We start from the raw sequence: 18,781 nt of genomic DNA on the forward strand, positions 1-18,781 counted from the left end.
TAATTTTAAATTTACTTGTGATGTCTCATACTTTAGTCTAGGCTCACTTATTAAAAATGACTGCTTGGTAAACTGATTCGAGATCCTGCGTTCATGAATAGTATCTTGAAAGGAATCAGCATTTCCAGAAGAGGAAAAAGAATAGTTATAATCAAAAAAGTACTTGACATTTTAAAAACAATTTTACCAATATAAAATCATGATTAGGCTGTTCCCTTTATGAGGAGCAATGGGAAGGGAAGAGATCAAATGGGTTAGCACCTGCCTCCTTCCTGCCACCACAGAAATTAAACTCAGGGCAAGAAGGTCCACGTTCAACTTTTCTGTTCGGTCATGAATTTGAGATCCTTGAGTGGTCAATTAATGACCCAAACCCGGGTGGGAAATTTGACAGTTTGGTTGGAGACAGGGTCTCTTGATCTACAGTAATTTGTGCTAACTTGAAGTGCTTTAATTATGCAATTTCTGAACCCTTGAATCAGGTTACTTTTAACATCTAATTCAATCTGTTCTGAAGAAGAGTAATTGAACTTGCAACATTAACTCTGCTTCTCACTTCACAGATGCTGGCAAATCTTCTAAATTTCTCTAGCACAGTGTTTTTATTTCAAATGAACGTAATCCTAGCAATGCTTCATATCTACCTACATACATTTGCCAGCCGAAATTGCTGCATGTTATTTTTGTTCAGACCAGGGATTGCATCTCTAACCTGTGTAGAGTCATAGAAATTTCAACAGAGAATGTTGGCATTTGGTTAATCCTGGAGATATCAATGCAGATCTAACATCAGCTCCAATTCTAAACACTTTACCAATGGCAAGGGCAACACTGTGGTACTGCTGCCTCACAGCACTAGGAACCTGGGTTCAATTCTAGCCTTGGGTGACTGACTGTTTGGAATTTGAACATTCTCTCCATGTCTCTGTGGATTTCCACTGGGTACTCCCGTTACCTCCCACAGTCTAAAGATGTGTTGGATTAACCATGTTGAATTGCCCTTTAGTGTCCAGGAATGTGCAGGCTAGGTGGATTAGCCACGGTAACTGCAGGGTTATGGAGATAGGCTGGGGGTCTGGGTCTGGGTCTGGCTGGGTTGCTCTTCAGAAGATTGGTGCAGACGCAATGGTCAAGATAGCCTCTATTCTCACGTAGGGATTCTATGGTTCTATCAATCTCGCTAGTTCACTCACTTAAGTCCAATACAATACACTAGCAAATTTATTTTTTAAAGTTTACCAGATTTAGGTGGGAGAGTGGTAACAATGTATTTTGGCATGCTCATTATTGTGAGAGATACTGGGAAATTGGCCCCTTTTTCACTGCAAGAAACTTGTGAACTCAAAGGACCTCTCTTGTACCATACTTGCCAATTTTTAGGCATTCGAGAATTGTCATTTTCATGCCAGTTCATTGCCTGCATTTAATAACAAGTAGATTGAACTGCACGTTACAAAATCTAGATTGGAACCACTTAAAGCATTAAAGACTGTGGTTGGAATCTTCTCAGCTCCTGAAAGCCATGGGCAAAATAGTTGGGAAATTGAGTGAGATGTCCAGCAGGGTCCTTCCTGATGTCAAAATTAAAAATTCCCTTTTTCCAAACAAGTGTTGGATGGCTAGATGAGATTCTCGCTAGTGAGCAGCAAGATGCTTATTTGCAAGATTTATTGCTCGTTATCACTCTGATAACTAGCTAATCTCATCTCATGAATATGCAAATGTACATTTTCTCACCTGCTCGATAAAACTAGATGTCCAAAATGCCCAACCTGAAAACCAGAGTGGTTACCTGGTGTCTTCTTGCTCTTCCAGGTTTCCATCCTGGACACCTTGACCAACACCTTAAGGTAGACTCCATGGGCTGCAGTGATGGATATACTACTTCCAAGGACCTTGGCATCTGACACATATCAGCCTCACTACATCATAAGGGCACGTCTTAACCCACTTAGAATATGCTCTGTAGTTCATTTTGGAGGGCACAACCAACTCTGATTGCCATATTGCACAAGACTGCTTTGTGCACAGGCATGGGCATCCATTTGATGACATGGACAATGTTGCATCTTAGGGCTTTTTGCTCTCTCTCTCTCTTGTCAATCATTCACTTTGTGTCTACTTTGATGCTCAGGATATTCCTGCTTTATGTTGCCTTTTTCAAGGCACGGTGACTCAGTGGCTAGCAATGCTGCCTTGAAGAGCCATGGATCCAGGTTAGATTCCACCCTCGGGCAACTGAATGCGTGAGGTTTGCACAGTCTCTCCATGTTTGCATGGGTTTCCTCCAACAGTCCAAAGATGTGCAGGTTAGGTGGGTTGGCCATTGCTAAATCACTCATAGTGTCCGGAGATGTGTAGGTTATGTGGATTAGCCTGGGGAATGCAGGGTTACAAGGATAGAGTAGGAAGTTGGTCTGGGTGGAATGCTCTTTGGGAAGTCAGTGTGGTCTTGAGGGGCTGAATGGCCTACCATCCTGTAGAGATTCTACGAAAATACCTGATGAAGATGACGTTCAAATGCTTGGATTTGTCTGGGTGTGCCACATTGTCCTATGGACAATGCTATGCTTTGCACAATTGGAGTCAGCACAGAAGCAGGCTCTTTGATCAAACTCGTCCATGCCGACCAGATATTCTAAACTAATCTAGTCCCATTTGCCAGCACTTGGCCCTTCCTATTCATGTAATCATTCAGATGCCTTTTAAATGTTGTAATTGTACCAGCCTCCACCACTTCAACTAGCAGCTTATTCCATACACGCACCACCCTCTGTGTGAAAATGTTGCCCGTTAGATCCCTATTAAATTTTTTCCCTCTCATCCTAAACCTATGCCCTCCAGTTCTGGACTCCTCCACCCCAGCGAAAAGATCTTGTCTATTTACCCTATCCATGCCCTTCATGATTTTATAAACCTCGATAAGGTTCAGCTTCTGACGCTCCAGAGAAATTAGTCCTAGCCTATTCAGCCTCTCCCTTTGGTTTAAATTCACCAATCCTGGGCACATTCTTGTGTCATGAGTGAGTTTAAAAAAATAACACTGTGGTTCTTTATTACCCTTAAATATCGATCACTTACCAGGCATAACTAGTGCTGAAGGTAAATGTTGGCAGTTTTCAAAAGTTTCTCATTTACAGAACGTGGCAAAATGTTTCAATATATTTGAGCAAAATCTTACAATCCAATGACCATTTTGAAAATACTATATGTCAGTGATAGATATACGCATATATTGTAATGAATGATAATTTATTAACATTGCAATATAAGTTCAGAGGGGAATTTTTTAATACATCAACAATACAGAAAATCTTGATACCTAACACCTCCAGTCAATCTGTAATTGTTGGAAAAAAACTATATTTAATCTGTTCACACCAGCATTGATCAGAATAAATTTGGATTGATGTTGTGAAATGCTTCTTGATTTTTAGCAGTTAATTGGGTTTGTGATTGTCTTTTGATCTAAGCCAAATCTCTTAATATGTCTGCAGTCTCAGTTAGCTCATACTCATGCCCAATGCAAATACTGGAAAGAAATTTATGGTTATATTGTACTGTATTTCTTTATTAAATTGAATTCTTGATTGTCAGCAAAGATTACAAATAATTCTAATATTTCACTTGTACTTGTGTAGAATTTAGTTTACTTAGTTTCTGACTATGATTTGGAAAGTGTTATTTATATTTCACCACCACCTGCTCAGTATCAATTAGAGTTGGGCAATAAATGCTGGACTAGCCAGTGATGCCCGCAGCCCATGAATAAATGAAAATAGTTTCCAGTACCCAGGTAACAGTTTCTGGCTTAAGCATTCTATTTTTTTGCTTTTCCCTTCTTTATATTCAATGGGAAAACATGTTTCTTTCAGCAGATCATGCTCTGAATTATATCCATAATAAAAATAACTGAGATTGAGAGATGTTGAATCCAGTGTCAGTTTAGATTAGAATCCCTACAGTGTGAAAACTGACCATTTGGCCCAACAAGTCCAGACCGACCCTCCGAAGAGTAACCCACCCAGACCTATTCCACTACATTTACCCCTGACTAACACACCTAACACTGTGGCCAATTTAGCACGGCCAATTCACCTGACCTGCACATCTTTAGATTGTGGGAGGAACCCACGCAGACACAGGGAGAATGTGCAAGCTCCACACAGTCGCCTGAGGCTGGAATCCAAATCAAGTCCCTGGCACTGTGAGGCAGCAGTACTAACAACTGAGCCAACATGCTGCCCATTATTTATGATTCATAAAGCATAGGCATTTTGTTATTTTTATTGAATGCAATTATCCCGCAATCTAGTGTGTGGAGGCTAAATTGCTGTTCTCCTGCTCAGTGGATCTAAAAAATAGGTATAACTCTGTTCCCATTGTATGTCAACCAAGTATTAAAAAGTCTGCGACTTCCCAATTTGCCGAATCAGTTTGGAGAGAGGCTTAATATGACTTTCTGATCTAGTTCTGAAATACCAACCTTGAGCCAAAGCAAGTGCAGTACAGGAATTATACTACTAGTAATTCTACATATTATTTAATCCTACTCTTAGAAACAGTGTTTTGAGCATGCAAAAGACTTGTTTATATTGAAATAAGTCATAGCAGAATATATTAGTGCAACCATAATATCAAAATGGACTCCATCTGTCTTTAAACCTTCAAATACTTCAGACCTGAAATGAAATATGGTTGAATCTTGAAATCTTTTGCATCATAGTTCCTTTATAAAAGTGTTATTTGTGATTAGGTCCTATCTAATTCTAGCCAAATAGGGTTAAAGACTATCATTTGACTTTGCAGGAAATTTAGATTTCTTTCAAAGGTGTTATCTTTCAATGAGTGCAAACTACTTCTCTGTAGAATGGTACTGAGGTTTTATGTGCATGATCTCCTGCATATGCTGATTACTCCACTGATCTAGACTTCACCTGATGAAAGGCAAAAGTGTTTATCAATTCTGATAACACATTGATCAGTTTCTTATCTTTCCTCTGTGCTTGCTGAGTGAATAAATTTTCCAGATTGAGTTAAAGTGCTTGTGCGTGATTATATTTTCTGGTTATTTGCCAGACAATTCATATTGTTGGCTTTATTGGGTGCTATGCTCCACAAAAACAATATGTGGATGTAATCCCTCACTCTCCATTAAAACTTGTAAAAACTATGATGAAGTGCTTATTTTGTTTGTTTCTGTATAATCTGGAAAGATTGGATGTTTTCTGTTCTTTAATTAGGTATTCCTACAAATTTTCCATTTTTATTTTGCCACCATATCCTCTGTTTATCGTAAACCATTAGATGTATGGTTTATAAAGTTCTACTCCCATTTTTGCTCCTATACAATTCTTTAATTGGCTAAATGCATTAACTAGCAGTTTTTTTCCTACATTGTATCACCATATACAAGAGCAGCATCCTAAAATTCTGCAGTATTCGTTTTTCAGTATCATAATTGGACTATTGTGTACTTCACTGCCAGTATCTGACATGAATAATGAATTAATGGCCGTTTTATTACTTACCCCTCATATTTTTCTAATATCATAGCTGATAAACCCACATTCATATTGACTGTTAAAAGAAACAAGATACACCAGAACATTTTAAAATATTCTTTTATACTATATGAAGTTAAAAGTCAAACAGATCATATGCAGAAGATGATTTTGCACCAGAAGTGGTTTGAATAGTTCATTAGCATTTAAAAAGAAGTGCACCCAGACTTTGGTTGATACATTACTTAGTTCAGCTCATAAAGCATGTGAGGGAGGAGCAATGATTTTTTTCATTTGCCTGCTTCTACCTTGAAAACTCCCACAGTGAAGGGATGTAGAATCCTACAGTGCAGAAAGTGGCCATTCGGCCCATCAAGTCTGCACCAACTCTTCGAAGAGCCACATTCCCTATCTCTATAACCCTGCATTTTCCATGGCTAAACCAGCTAGCCTGCACATTCCTTGACAATAAGGGGCAGTTTAATATGGCTGATTCTCCTAACCTGCACATCTTTGGACTATGGGAGGAAACCTGAGCACTTGGCAGAAACCCATGAAGACATGGAAGAACGTGCAAGCTCCACCCACCCACCCAAGGCTGAAATCTAAAGCAGGTCATAGAGTCGTAGAGATGTACAGCACAGAAACAGACCATTTGGTCCAACTCAACCATGCCAACCAGATATCCTAACCTATTATAGTCCAGTTTTCCAGCACTTTGCCCAAATCCTTCTAAACCCTTCCTATTCATACACCCATCCAGATGCCTTTCAAATATAGCAATTGTACCAGCCTCCACTACTGCCCTGGCAGCTCGTTCCATACACACACAACTCTCTGCATGAAAACATTGTCCCTTTTATATCTTTCCCCTCTCGTGATAAACCTACGCTCTCTAGTTCTGGACTCCCTCACTCCAAGGAAAAGACCTTGTCTGTTTATCCTATCCATGCCCCTCATGATTTTATAAACCTCTATAAGGTCACACCTCAGCCCCCGAAGCTCTAGGGAAAACAGCCCCTCCCTATAATTCAAATCCTCCAAACCTGACAACATTCTTGTAAATCTTTTGTGAACCCTTGAAGGAAATCCTATTGATTTCCTTCAGTAGGAAGGAGATCAGAATTGCACACAATATTCCAAAAGTGGCCTAACCGACATCCTGTACAGCTGCAACATGACCTCCCAACTCTTATACTCATTAACCTGACCAATAAAGAAAAGCAAACCAAATGTCTTCTTCACTATCCTATCTACCTGTGACTCTGCACTCAAGGAACTGTGAACCTGCACTCCAAGGTCCCTTTGTTCAGCAACACTCCCTAGGACCTTTCCATTAAGTGTATCAGTCCTGCTCTGGTTTGCTTTTCTGAAATGCAGCACCACACATTTTTCTAAATTAAACTCGATCTGCCACTCCTCCACCCATTGGCCCATCTGATGAAGATCCTGTTGGAATCTGAGATAACCTTTTTTGCTTTCCACTGCTCTTCCAATTTTGGTGTTATCAGCAAACTTATTAACTATACCTCGTATGTTCATATCTAAATCCTTGGTACTGTGTGGCAGTAATGTTAACCACTGGCTATTTATTGGCTTTGTCTCCTAGTTGAAAGAGCTAAAGGAACTGTCCACCTAAGTCATAAGAAAATAATGCAACTACAGATTAAGTTTGAAAAATAAAATTAAAAGCAATTGGCAGTCGTTTAGTTTCTGATCTCTGGTAACCCCAAGGATGTTAACAGTAGAGGGTGTTCAATGATTGTATTGCTATTGAATATCATGGGTGATTGTTGAATTTTGTTTTGGAGATGGTCATTGCCTGGCATTTTAGTGGTTTCAGTATTTCTTCCCAAGCTTCAGTCCAAGTCTGGATGTTGTTTTCGTCTTGCTACATTTGGACAGAGGTTGCTTTATTCTCTGAGGAATCACAAATAATGTAGAAAATTGTGCAATGATCAACAAACATACCCAATTCTGACCCTAATGGAGGGGTAGGCATTGATCAAGCACTTGAAGATAATTGAGCCTGGAACTCTACCTTGAGCAACTGTAAAGATGTCCTCGAGCTGAGATAACTAATCTCCAACAGCCAGAATTATTTTCCTTTGTGTTAGATGTGATGCCGATGAATGCACGCTTGGTGAAATGAGGCTTGGATCTGAATGGCAGTCGCTGTCACCTCACTTCTGAAATTCTGTTTTTTTTGTCCATGTTTCAGTCAATGTTGTAATTAGTTTATGAGCTTAGTGGCTCTTGCAGAACCCAAACTGAACAGCAGTGAACAAGTTATTGTGAAGCAAGTGCTGCTTGATAGCACAATTGTTCACACTCTCCATCACTTTACTGATGTTGGAGGGCAGTTATTGACGCTGTTGGATTTGTCCTGCTGTATGTATTTATAATGAAGCTGGCAATTTTCCACTTTGTTGGAACAACGCCAGTGTTGCAGCTGTATCAGATCAGGTTGGCAAAGGGATGCAGCAAGGTTGGATGTATTCATTTTCAGTGCTGTTGTCAAAATGTTGTCAGGACCCATTGTCATTGCTTTTTTCTGGTTCTCGACATCACAGAGAGTGAATCAAGTTGACTGAAAACTGGCATCTGTGATGCTGAGGGCAGCCAGTGGAGACCAAATGCTATTACGCATTCAGCATTTGTTGTTGAAAATTGTAGCAAATGCTTCAGCATTATCATTTGCATTGATGTGTTGATTGCTCCAAAATTGAGAATGAGGATGTTTGTGGAGCCTCCACAATTAATTAATTCACAACTGGATATGGCAGAACTGGAGGACTTATATATGATCTATTGGTTGTGCAATCATTTAGCTTGTCTACCAGTGCAGACATGTCAGGTTCTGCACTGGCATGTCTCCCTGCACTCATTATTGAACTAGTGTGATTGGGTCAAACTGGTAAATTCTGTCCATAACAGCATTGTGGGTGTACCTACTCCGAATGACAAGTTCAAGAATTTGTGATTTGGAGGTGCCAGTATTGGACTGGAGTGGACAAAGTTAATAATCACGCAACACCAGGTTATAGTCCAACATGTTTATTTGGATGTACTAGCTTTTGAAGTGCTACTTTTTCATCAGGACCACCTGATGAAGAAGCAGCGTTTTGAAAGTTAGTGCTTCCAAGTAAACCTGTTGGACTATAATCTGGTGTTATGTGACTTTTCTTTAACACAGTTCAAGAAGGCAGTTTGCCTCACGGGCAGCTGGAGACAGCAAATACATGTCAGCAGTGTTTGAGATTTGTAGCTCAGGTTGATGAGATGGATGTCAGTTAGCTCGCTGAGCTTGAAGTTGTGTTTTCAGACATTTCATCACCATACTAGGTAATAGTGAGAGTCTCTGTGAAGCACTGGTGGTATGTCCTGCCTCTCCCTTTATAGGTCTTGGTTTCTTAAGGTGGGTGATGTCATTTCTGGTTCTTTTTTTCAAAGGAAAGTATATAGGTTCTAAATCGATGTGTTTATTGATGGAATTCTGATTAGAATGCCATGACATTAATAATTCTCATGTGTGTCTTTGTTTCGCCTGTCCTAGGATGTGTGTATTGTCCCAGTCAAAGTGGTGTCCTTCTTTGTCTGTATGTATAGAAACTAGTGATAGTGGATCATGTCTTTTGATGGCCAATTGATGTTCATGTATCCTGATGGCAGGTTTCCTGCTAGTTTGTCCGCAAGTACATGATGGCCCACCAGCAATGCCCACATCCCACGAATGAATGTAAAATGTACAGATACCAGGTTGCTTCAGAAGCGCAAAAGACTAACCAAAGGAAATATCTCCTGAAAGTCAGCAGGATACAGGTTCTAATGGGACTGGCAGTCTGCATTTTGTGTTGCTCTGAGAATTTTAGTGTTGTGCCGATTTCAAGTTTTATTTAATCTTTATAATTGCATTGAGAAATTCGCAGAAGAATGAACTGTAGCTGCAAAGATGAAAAAGACAGACAGTTTTATTCATTAAGTGCTTCACCGTCAGTTTGCTAGCTATTCACATTGGGCAATTAATAGGTTATATTTTCTCAACTTGCTATTGATGCAAAGTATTCACTCCATGGGGGTCAATATCTGTGATGGCCTCTTACACTAAATTGGAACTGTGTTATTGTTGGAGTATGAATCACGCTGCTTTTGGGAGTAGTTTTATCAAGTACCATTTGATCATTTAAGGGAAAAAAAACAGATCAATGGGAGATGGGGTTAATGTGAAACTGGTCTAGCAAAGGTATAAGGACGGTGTGCAATTTGCTCCCTTCTGTGCCATCAACATCAACTTGCAGTGATCTAGTTAATGTTGAGAAGTTTAGAAATGTATATATTGATATATAAAATTAAAACGTTTACTTATTCTTTATTAATTTTAAGTGGTCTGACCAGCCATGTGCAGCTCACCTAAATCAGAGAGATGGATATCAAGCACAGACCCAAGGCCAACTGAAAGAACAGCTTTACCAGGAAATCATCCATTACTTTGACAAAGGAAAGGTAATGCTGTATTAATAAAGAATGTTGTGACAAAAGGAATGTTTTCAATTGCAGCAGGCAACACCGTTTGGAAATGCTCTAAAAAGGCTACATAATTTACAGATTTAAACATAATACATAAAACAAAGTATTGCATTTAAAGGTGTAACATACTGTTATAAACTGTCTACATTAAGTAATCAGTAAATTCAAGTCTGTGCCAATTTCATATCTGTATGCAGTAATATTTTAGCACTTCCAAACTCTTAGAACTTACTCTTTGATCTAAGCACAGCATTGTGCACCTTGTCGACCTCTTCCTGTCAGACATTCTAGCACCTGCTGTCAGAGTTGATTCCTGCTGACCCAAAAGGGGAATGTCACGATTTGAGTGCATGCATAGATTGAGATAGTTTTATATGTGTAATAAGCTCTCTTGAGCTTATGACTCTGATTTAGTAATGTCAAAGCTATGCTTTTTTACATCTGCCTTTACAATGTGAGATTGCAATGTAGCCTCATTAAACAGCTGTTAAGCTACTTTAATGTTTTGAAAACAGCAATATTGTGTTGGTCAAGATTCACAAAATTTCCAGTATTGAAGTGTGCACCCAAGTATTGAAAGCATTTTCCAGTCTAAAAAAACAAGGAAATTTACATCATAAAATGTTAGTAGTAGTAATCAAAATGCTTGAGAAATTATGTCCCTACATCTGAGGGATTATTGCGGTTATCCTTTTGTTGTATATCGCTTGAATAGAATTGCATTACTTAAGCGCAAAGGCAAAAGTGAGTACTGCTGATGCTGGAGATTAGAGTCTAGATTAGAGTGGTGCTGGAAAAGCACACAGGTCAGGCAGCATCCGAGGAGCAGGAAAATTGACATTTCAGGCAAAGGCCCTTCATCAGCAATGCTTCTGCCTAGTTAATTTTAACCTCACTGCGAAGTCTCTTCCAATCTGGACAATTTTGAGTGCATAGTTTTAAATTACTCCAGGAGTTCTGAGGAATGATTGAGTTGGCAGATCTTGGCTTGTAACTTTACTAAATACAGACCAGTTAAGGCACAATTACGATGAATGTGGAAACATCCAGTTCTCAACTTATTTTTAAGTCTCATTTTGAAGTTAACATCATGACATAGATACATGCAGTATAAGTGGGATACTGGTGCTGGGTCAAAATCTGCTTTGTAGAAGCCTTTTCTGAGTTAAGTATCTTCCTTCTTGGATGTTACTAGCTAGTCAGGACTTCGAAGTGCTGATCTCCACGAGCAGACCAATATTTATGACTGCTGGGGCGCACAGGCCTTACTAGGGGCAAGCAAACAATCAGAAAGATGCAGATGGGGGCAAAGGGGAGGTTGGTCTGGCTCAAAAATAATCTGAAGCAGTGAACGTAAATGATTTTGTAACTGGACAGAGTAAGATTTTTGGATACACAGCTTTTCAGCTATAGTAAATTTGGAAATGAGTAAACTAAGGGTTGCTGTTAAAATTGAAGACCTTCAGAACAGAGGTGATGACCTGGGGATTGCAGTGAGAGAGAGAAAGGCTCACTAAGATCCTTGTAGAGGGAGGAGGAGAACTTCTTCAAGGTTGACATCCTTGGAAGAGAGCTTAAAAATGTGTTGCTGGAAAAGCGCAGCAGGTCAGGCAGCATCAAAGGAACAGGGGCTGCGCTTTTTGTTTGCTTGCCCCTAGTAAGGCCTGTGAGCCCCAGCAGTCATAAATATTGGTCTGCTCGTGGAGGTCAGCACTTCGAAGTCCTGACTAGCTAGTAACATCCAAGAAGGAAGATACTTAACTCAGAAAAGGCTTCTACAAAGCAGATTTTGACCCAGCACCAGTATCCCACTTATACTACATGTATCTATGTCATGATGTTAACTTCAAAATGAGACTTAAAAATAAGTTGAGAACTGGATGTTTCCACATTCATCGTAATTGTGCCTTAACTGGTCTGTATTTAGTAAAGTTACAAGCCAAGATCTGCCAACTCAATCATTCCTCAGAACTCCCGGAGTAATTTAAAACTATGCACTCAAAATTGTCCAGCTTTCCACTTTTATCCTGTCCTTCAATTCTGTGAAACGAAGCACATGTCAGGGAAATCATTTCTAATATATTCCATGGGGGCATGGTAGCTCAATAGCTAGGACTGCTGCCCCACAATGTCAAGGACCCAGGTTTGCTTCTAGCCTTGGGTGATAGTCTGTGTGGAGTTTACACATTCTCCCCATGTCTGCGTGGGTTTCACCAGGTGCTCCAATTTTCTCCCATAGTCCAAAGATGCAGGCTAGTAGATTGGCCATGCTAAATTGACCCATAGTGCCTAAGGATATGCAGGCTAGGTGGTCTATTAGCCAGAGTAAACACAGGGTTACAGGAATAAGGTGGGAGTTGGGTCAAGTTGAGATGCTCTGCAGAGGGTTGATGCAGGACTTGAGGGGCTGAAAGACCCCTTTCTATTTTGTGGGGAATCTGTAATTCAAGTAAGCAATATGTTAGCGTTTTGGTGCCTTTGTAGCCAATACAACCGCATATTTCTGTTGCACAGAATTATTATAAGTGCTAAAGTGTAATATAATGTCATAATTAATGATATTTGTTAATTATGTTATTAAATGTATACTTTTCCTTCAATATGTTTTGAATAATACAGAATTGAATTTTAAAAATCCTTGTTCTTGGGATATTTAACAGGCTCTGCTTCCATGGAGCTAAATTATGCTAATTAAAATACTTACATTCTTCCCACGCAATTTTGAACTGGATCAGACTAGTTTCTTAACTGTCTCATTTGTTCAACTGCCAACGCCGACATAATCATAATCGCACAATTTTTCATTGATTGTATAATAACATTAACAATTTAATATCTTAAAAGGTCACATTTTCTATTTTTATGTGCACTTTACTATATAATTTTTTTAAATTTTTATGTTGGATGTGAAGATAATAGCATGCTTGTTAATTGTATATTGCCTAATCTATTGACTTGATATATTTTAAATATTAGATTAACCCCTGAACTGCTTTACTGTGTTAAGAAGTTCCTTATGCGTAATGCTACGAAAAACAGAAATACTATAGCAAAAATGACTGACAGATTGTTCTTTTCTTAGTAGTGAAATTATGGTTTATTATAGATAGTAAGTTGTCTCATTTGATAAATCTTATTACTAATTGTTTTAGTTACCACACTGTCAACTATCTCGTTCCCTTCAACTTCCCCAACTGTCTTGGTTAATCTGATATTCATCCTGTTTTTTACTTTCCTTTGCTTATTGAAACTTTTCCTTCAGAGTTTCCATGATTCCCACCTTATACCTTACCTAGTTATCAGTTCATCCCGTCACGTTTCTGCTTCTAATCAATACATGCTAGTACTCGTTTATGACTTCCCATCTCCCCACAAAGAGTTGCATTTTTTACAGAATCGAGATTACTCAGCTGACTTTCATAAGACCCGATTGTCCAACCCCTGTTTCTAAAGCATCCAGTTTTTACCAGCAGTGTAAGGGAACGAAGCGTGAATCTCCAGGGCCGGAAACCCAGATGCTGCAAATCCATTTACATTTTGTGCTGATTTAAAACAGATTCCATTCTGTTTTTCCAAGAATTTTAACCCACTGTTTAAAATTCCTAAATTGATGGAGTAGATGTAAATGCACTTGAAAGGCATGTTTGGTCTGTTTAAGTATTTTTACACTTAGAAGGGTGGACTGACTGATTGTCCCACTCATCCACTGGATACAACAGAGTTTGCATTGTAAACAGTGCTATAATCAGTTATATACATTAGATTGTATTTAGCTCACTATCAGAAAAACGTCAACCTGGTTTCTTAACACCCTCCACATTTGCAAAAAAAAACTCTGTGGAGCATTAACTTTAAGCAACTTTGATGAAGTAACAGTTAAAATAGAACTGGGCAGCACGGTGACTCAGCGGTTATCATTGCTGCCTCAATGCACCAGGGACCTGTGTTTGATTCCACCTCTGGCGACTGTGTGGAGTTTGCACATTCTTTCCGTGTCTGCGTGGGTTTCCTCTGGGTGCTCTGGTTTCCTTCCACAATCCAAAGATACGCAGGTTAGGTGAATTGCCATGCTAACTTGTCCATCGTGTTCAGGGATGTCTCGGTCAGAGGTGATAGAGTAGGAGAATGGGTTTGGGTGGGTTGCTCTTCGGAGGGTTGGTGTGTACTTGTTGGGCCAAAGGCCTGTTTCCACATTGTAGGGATTCTATTATAAAAACTTATTATTGGGTATTCCAAGATGGAGGACAGGAAAAAATTGTGGTCATAAGAACTACTTTTTGTTTAGGTATTTCAGGTGTTGGGGGTGATTTTCACAAATTCCAAGGGCAGCAATTACTATTTTATATACTAATGCATTGTTTTGGAACTTTGGAGAAAAAAGTCAAAACAACGGCACTGTTAAAAGGAAGAAAGGCAGACAAAAGGCAGCGAGCACCTCATCAGTGAGGGAGAGAGAGAAAGAAACCTACACTGCTAACTGACAGCAGTGAATTTGTTACAGTTACTACCTTTGCTGTTTGAGTTCATGTATCCCTGGACATCGGAGTGCATCTAGGAAAAATTAACAAACAGCGAAATTCACAGCTCAACTTGGAGGAACTGTGTGGGAGAGCTCACAGCACAGGAACAGAAAAGTGCATAGTTTTTAATGGGTAACCTTACTGTAAGTCTGCCGTAATGAATAGAGTGGGTTCCTTCTTGATTTATATGTTTTATTGAAATCTGTCTCTTGGTTAAATTTAAAAAATATAAACCATAACTATGAAGTTAGCCTGGAACACTTTTTTAGAGCAAAAAGATGGTATTATCTTCTGGGTCTGTAGATTGTGAAGGAGCAAAGATGGCCTTTCGTAGAGTGATAGGCTCTTCCTATCAGATGTGGATGTTTAGGGAGAGTTTCCATGATGCTGTTGATTATGTCTGCAGTAAGTGTGTTTGGTTGCGAATGTTATCATATTGCATGGATCGGTTGGAGTGACAGAGGCAATAAGGAATTTACAAGAGCGAGGAGGTGTGATGGATGGTGTTATAGGAAGGGAGAAAAGCCGCAGATACAGTCACGTAGATGGGTTAACTCCAGGAAGGGTAGGAGGGGTAGACAGGTAGTGCAGGAGTCTTCTATAGCTCTCCCCATTTCAAACAAGTATGCTGTTTTGGAAAATAAAGGAGGTGATGGACTCTCAGGGCAACGAACAGCCAAGTTATAGGTATCAAGACAGACTCTAATGCTGTGTTGGGTTCAAAGCAATTAATTGTGACAGGGGCCTCTCTAGTCAGGCACATACAGACATTTTTGCAGCCAGCAGTGAAAAATCAGAATAGTGTGCTGCCTCCCTGGTGCCAGGATCAAGGATGCCCCAGAGAGGGTGCAAAATTAGATTAGATTAGATTACTTACAGTGTGGAAACAGGCCCTTCGGCCCAACAAGTCCACACCGCCCCGCCGAAGCGCAACCCACCCATACCCCTACATCTACCCCTTACCTAACACTACGGGCAATTTAGCATGGCCAATTCACCTGACCTGCACATCTTTTGGACTGTGGGAGGAAACCGGAGCACCCGGAGGAAACCCACGCAGACACGGGGAGAACGTGCAAACTCCACACAGTCAGTCGCCTGAGGCGGGAATTGAACCCGGGTCTCTGGCGCTGTGAGGCAGCAGTGCTAACCACTGTGCCACCATGCCGCCCACATGTTCTCAGAAGGGAGAGGGATCAGCAGGACATCATTGTACACATTGGAACTAATGACAGGAAGGGAAAAGGATGATATTCTGAAGGGAAAATATAGAAAGTAACGCAGGAATTTAAAAAGGAGGTCCTCGAGAATAGTAAAATCTGGATTACTCCCGGTGCTACGAGTGAGTGAGGTTATGAATAGGAGGAGAGAGCAGATGAGTGTGTGGCTGAGGAGCTGGTACATGGGAGAAGGGTTCACATTTTTGGATCATTGGACTCTCTTCTGGGGTAGAAATGACCTGTACAAGAAGGAAGAATTGCACCTGAAATGGAAGGGGACTAATGTACTGGCAAGGAGATTTGATAGAGCTACTCGAGAGGATTTAAACTACTAAGGTTTCGGGGAGGGAAATAGTAAGGAAAGGGATCAATCTGAGACTGGTACTGTTGAGAAGAGGAGCAAGTTAAACAGTCAGGGCAGGCAGGAACAAAGCAGAGAACAAGGTAGGACTGATAAATTAAACTGCATTTACTTCAATGCAGGAGGCCTAACAGGGAAGGCAGACAAACTCAGGACATGGTTAGGTACGTAGGACTGAGATTTCATATCAATTATAGAAACATGGCTCAGGGATGGACAGGACAGACAGCTTAAAGTTCCAAGATACAAATGCCACGTGAAGGTTTGGGGGGAGGGGGGCGCAAGAGAGGAGTGGGAGTGGTATTTTTGATGAGGAATAACATTACTGCTGTACATAGGGAGGATATTCCTCGGAATATATCAAGGGAAGTTATTTGAGTGGAACTGAGAAATAAGAAAGGGATGATCACCTATACAATCCCAATAACAGTCAGTGGGAAATTGAAAAAACAAATTTGTGAAGAGAGTTCAGTTACTTGTAAGAATAATAGGGTGGTTATGGTAGGGGATTTTAGATTTCCAAACATAGTCTGGGACTGCCATAGTGTTAAGGGTTTCGATGGAGAGGAATTTGTTGAGTGTGTACCAGAATATTTTCTGATTCAGTATGTGGATGTACCTACAAGAGAAGGTGCAAAACTTGACCTACTCTTGAGAATTAAGACAGGGCAGGTGACTGAGGTGTCAGTGGAGGAGCACTTTGGGGGCCAACAATCATAATTCTATTAAATTTAAAATAGTGATGGAAAAGGATAGACCGGATCTAAAAGTTGAAGTTCTAAATTGGAGGAAGGTTAATTTTGATGGTTTTAGGCAACAACTTTCAAAAGCTGATTGGGGACAGATGTCGTAGGTAAGGGGACGGCTGGAAAATGGGAACCTTCAAAAATGAGATAATGAGAGTCCAGAGACAGTATATCCTTGTTAGAGTGAAAGGAAAGGCTGGTAGGTATAGGGAATGCTAGATGAGTAAAGAAATTGAGAGTTTGGTCAAGAAAAGGAAGGAACCAATGTCAAGTATAGACAGGATAGATCAAGTGAATCCTTAGAAGTGTATGAAGGTAGTAGGAGTACACTTAAGAGGGAAATCAGGAGGGCAAAAAGGTGACATGAGATAGCTTTGGCAAAGAAAGTTAAGGAAAATCCAAAGGATTTTTATAAATACATTAAGGACAAAAGGGTAACTAGGGAGAGAATAGGACCCCTCATAGATCAACAGGGCAGCCTATGTGTGGAGCCACAGGACATGAGGAGATACTAAATAAGTGTTTACTAACTATACCTCCTATGTTCATAACCAAATCAATTATATAAATGGCAAAAAGTCATGGACCCAGCACTGATCCTTGTGGCACTCCACTGGTCACGGGCCTCCAGTCTGTAAAGCAACCCTCCACCATCATGGAAGACATGGAAGATATAGAATGTGGGGGAAATAGATGGTGACATCTTGAAAAATGTCCGTATTACAGAGGAGATGGTGCTGGATGTCTTGAAGCGCATAAAGGTGGATAAATCCCCAGGACCTGGTCAGATATACCCTAGACCTCTGTGGGAGGCTAGGGAACTGATTGCTGGGGCCCTTGATGGGCTATTTGTATCATCGATAATCAGAGGTGAGATGCTGGAAGACTGAAAGTTGGCGAATGCAGTGCCACTATTTTCGAAAGATGGTAAGGAAAACCCAGGGAATTATAGATCAGTGAGTCTGACGTCGGTGGTGGGCAGGTAGTTGGAGAGAATCCTGAGGGACAAGATTTACATGTATTTGAAAAGACAGGGACTGATTAGGGATAGTCAGCATGGCTTTCTGCGTGGGAAATCATGTCTTACAGACTTGATTGAGTTTTTTTGAAGAAGTAACAAAGAAGATTAATGAGGACAGAGCAGTGGACGTGATCTATATGGACTTCAGTAAGGCATTCAACAAGATTCCTTATGGGAGACTGGTTAGCAAGGTGAGATCTCATGGAATACAGGGAAAACTAGCCATTTGCATACAGAGCTGACTCAAAGGTAGAAGACAGAGGATGATGGTGGAGGGTTGCTTTACAGACTGGAGGCCCATAACCAGTGGAGTGCCACAAGGATCAGTGCTGGGTCCATGACTTTTTGCCATTTATATAATTGATTTGGTTATGAACATAGGAGGTATAGTTAGTAACTTTGCAGATGACACCAAAATTGGAAGTGTCGTGGTCAGCGAAGAAGGTTACCTCAGATTCCAACAGGATCTTGATCAGATGGGCCAATGGGCTGAGGAGTGGCAGATCGAGTTTGATTTAAATAAATGTATGGTGCTGTATTTGGGAAAAGCAAATCAGAGCAGGACTTATACACTTAATGGTAAGGTCCTAGGCAGTGTTGCTGAACAAAGAGATCTTGGAGTGCTGGTTTATAGTTCCTTGAAAGTAAAGTCATAGGTAGATAGGATAGTGAAGAAGGCATTTGGTATACTTTCCTTTATTGGTCAAGAGTATTGAGTACAGGGCATTGGTTAGGCCACTTTTGGAATACTGTGTGGAATTCTGGTCTCCTTCCTATTGGAAGGATGTTGTGAAACTTGAAAGGGTTCAGAAAAGATTTACAAGGATGTTGCCAGGGTTGGAGGATTTGAGCATTAGGAAGAGGCTGAATAGGCTGGGGCTG

At 40.3% G+C, this 18,781-nt stretch overlaps 1 protein-coding gene across 3 annotated transcripts in view; it reads left to right on the forward strand.

Annotated features, from left to right (window-relative positions):
- The window catches only part of dock1 (dedicator of cytokinesis 1), a 577,688-nt gene that overhangs the window by 466,682 nt on the left and 92,225 nt on the right, over window positions 1-18,781 (forward strand). For all 3 annotated transcript variants that reach the window (XM_072557588.1, XM_072557587.1, XM_072557589.1), the window contains exon 38: window positions 9,888-10,007. In XM_072557588.1, the coding sequence (XP_072413689.1) occupies window positions 9,888-10,007 (120 nt within the window). The remainder of the gene's footprint in view (window positions 1-9,887; window positions 10,008-18,781) is intronic.

The sequence above is a fragment of the Chiloscyllium punctatum genome, chromosome 38 (assembly GCF_047496795.1).
Source record: "Chiloscyllium punctatum isolate Juve2018m chromosome 38, sChiPun1.3, whole genome shotgun sequence".
Taxonomy (NCBI): domain Eukaryota; kingdom Metazoa; phylum Chordata; class Chondrichthyes; order Orectolobiformes; family Hemiscylliidae; genus Chiloscyllium; species Chiloscyllium punctatum.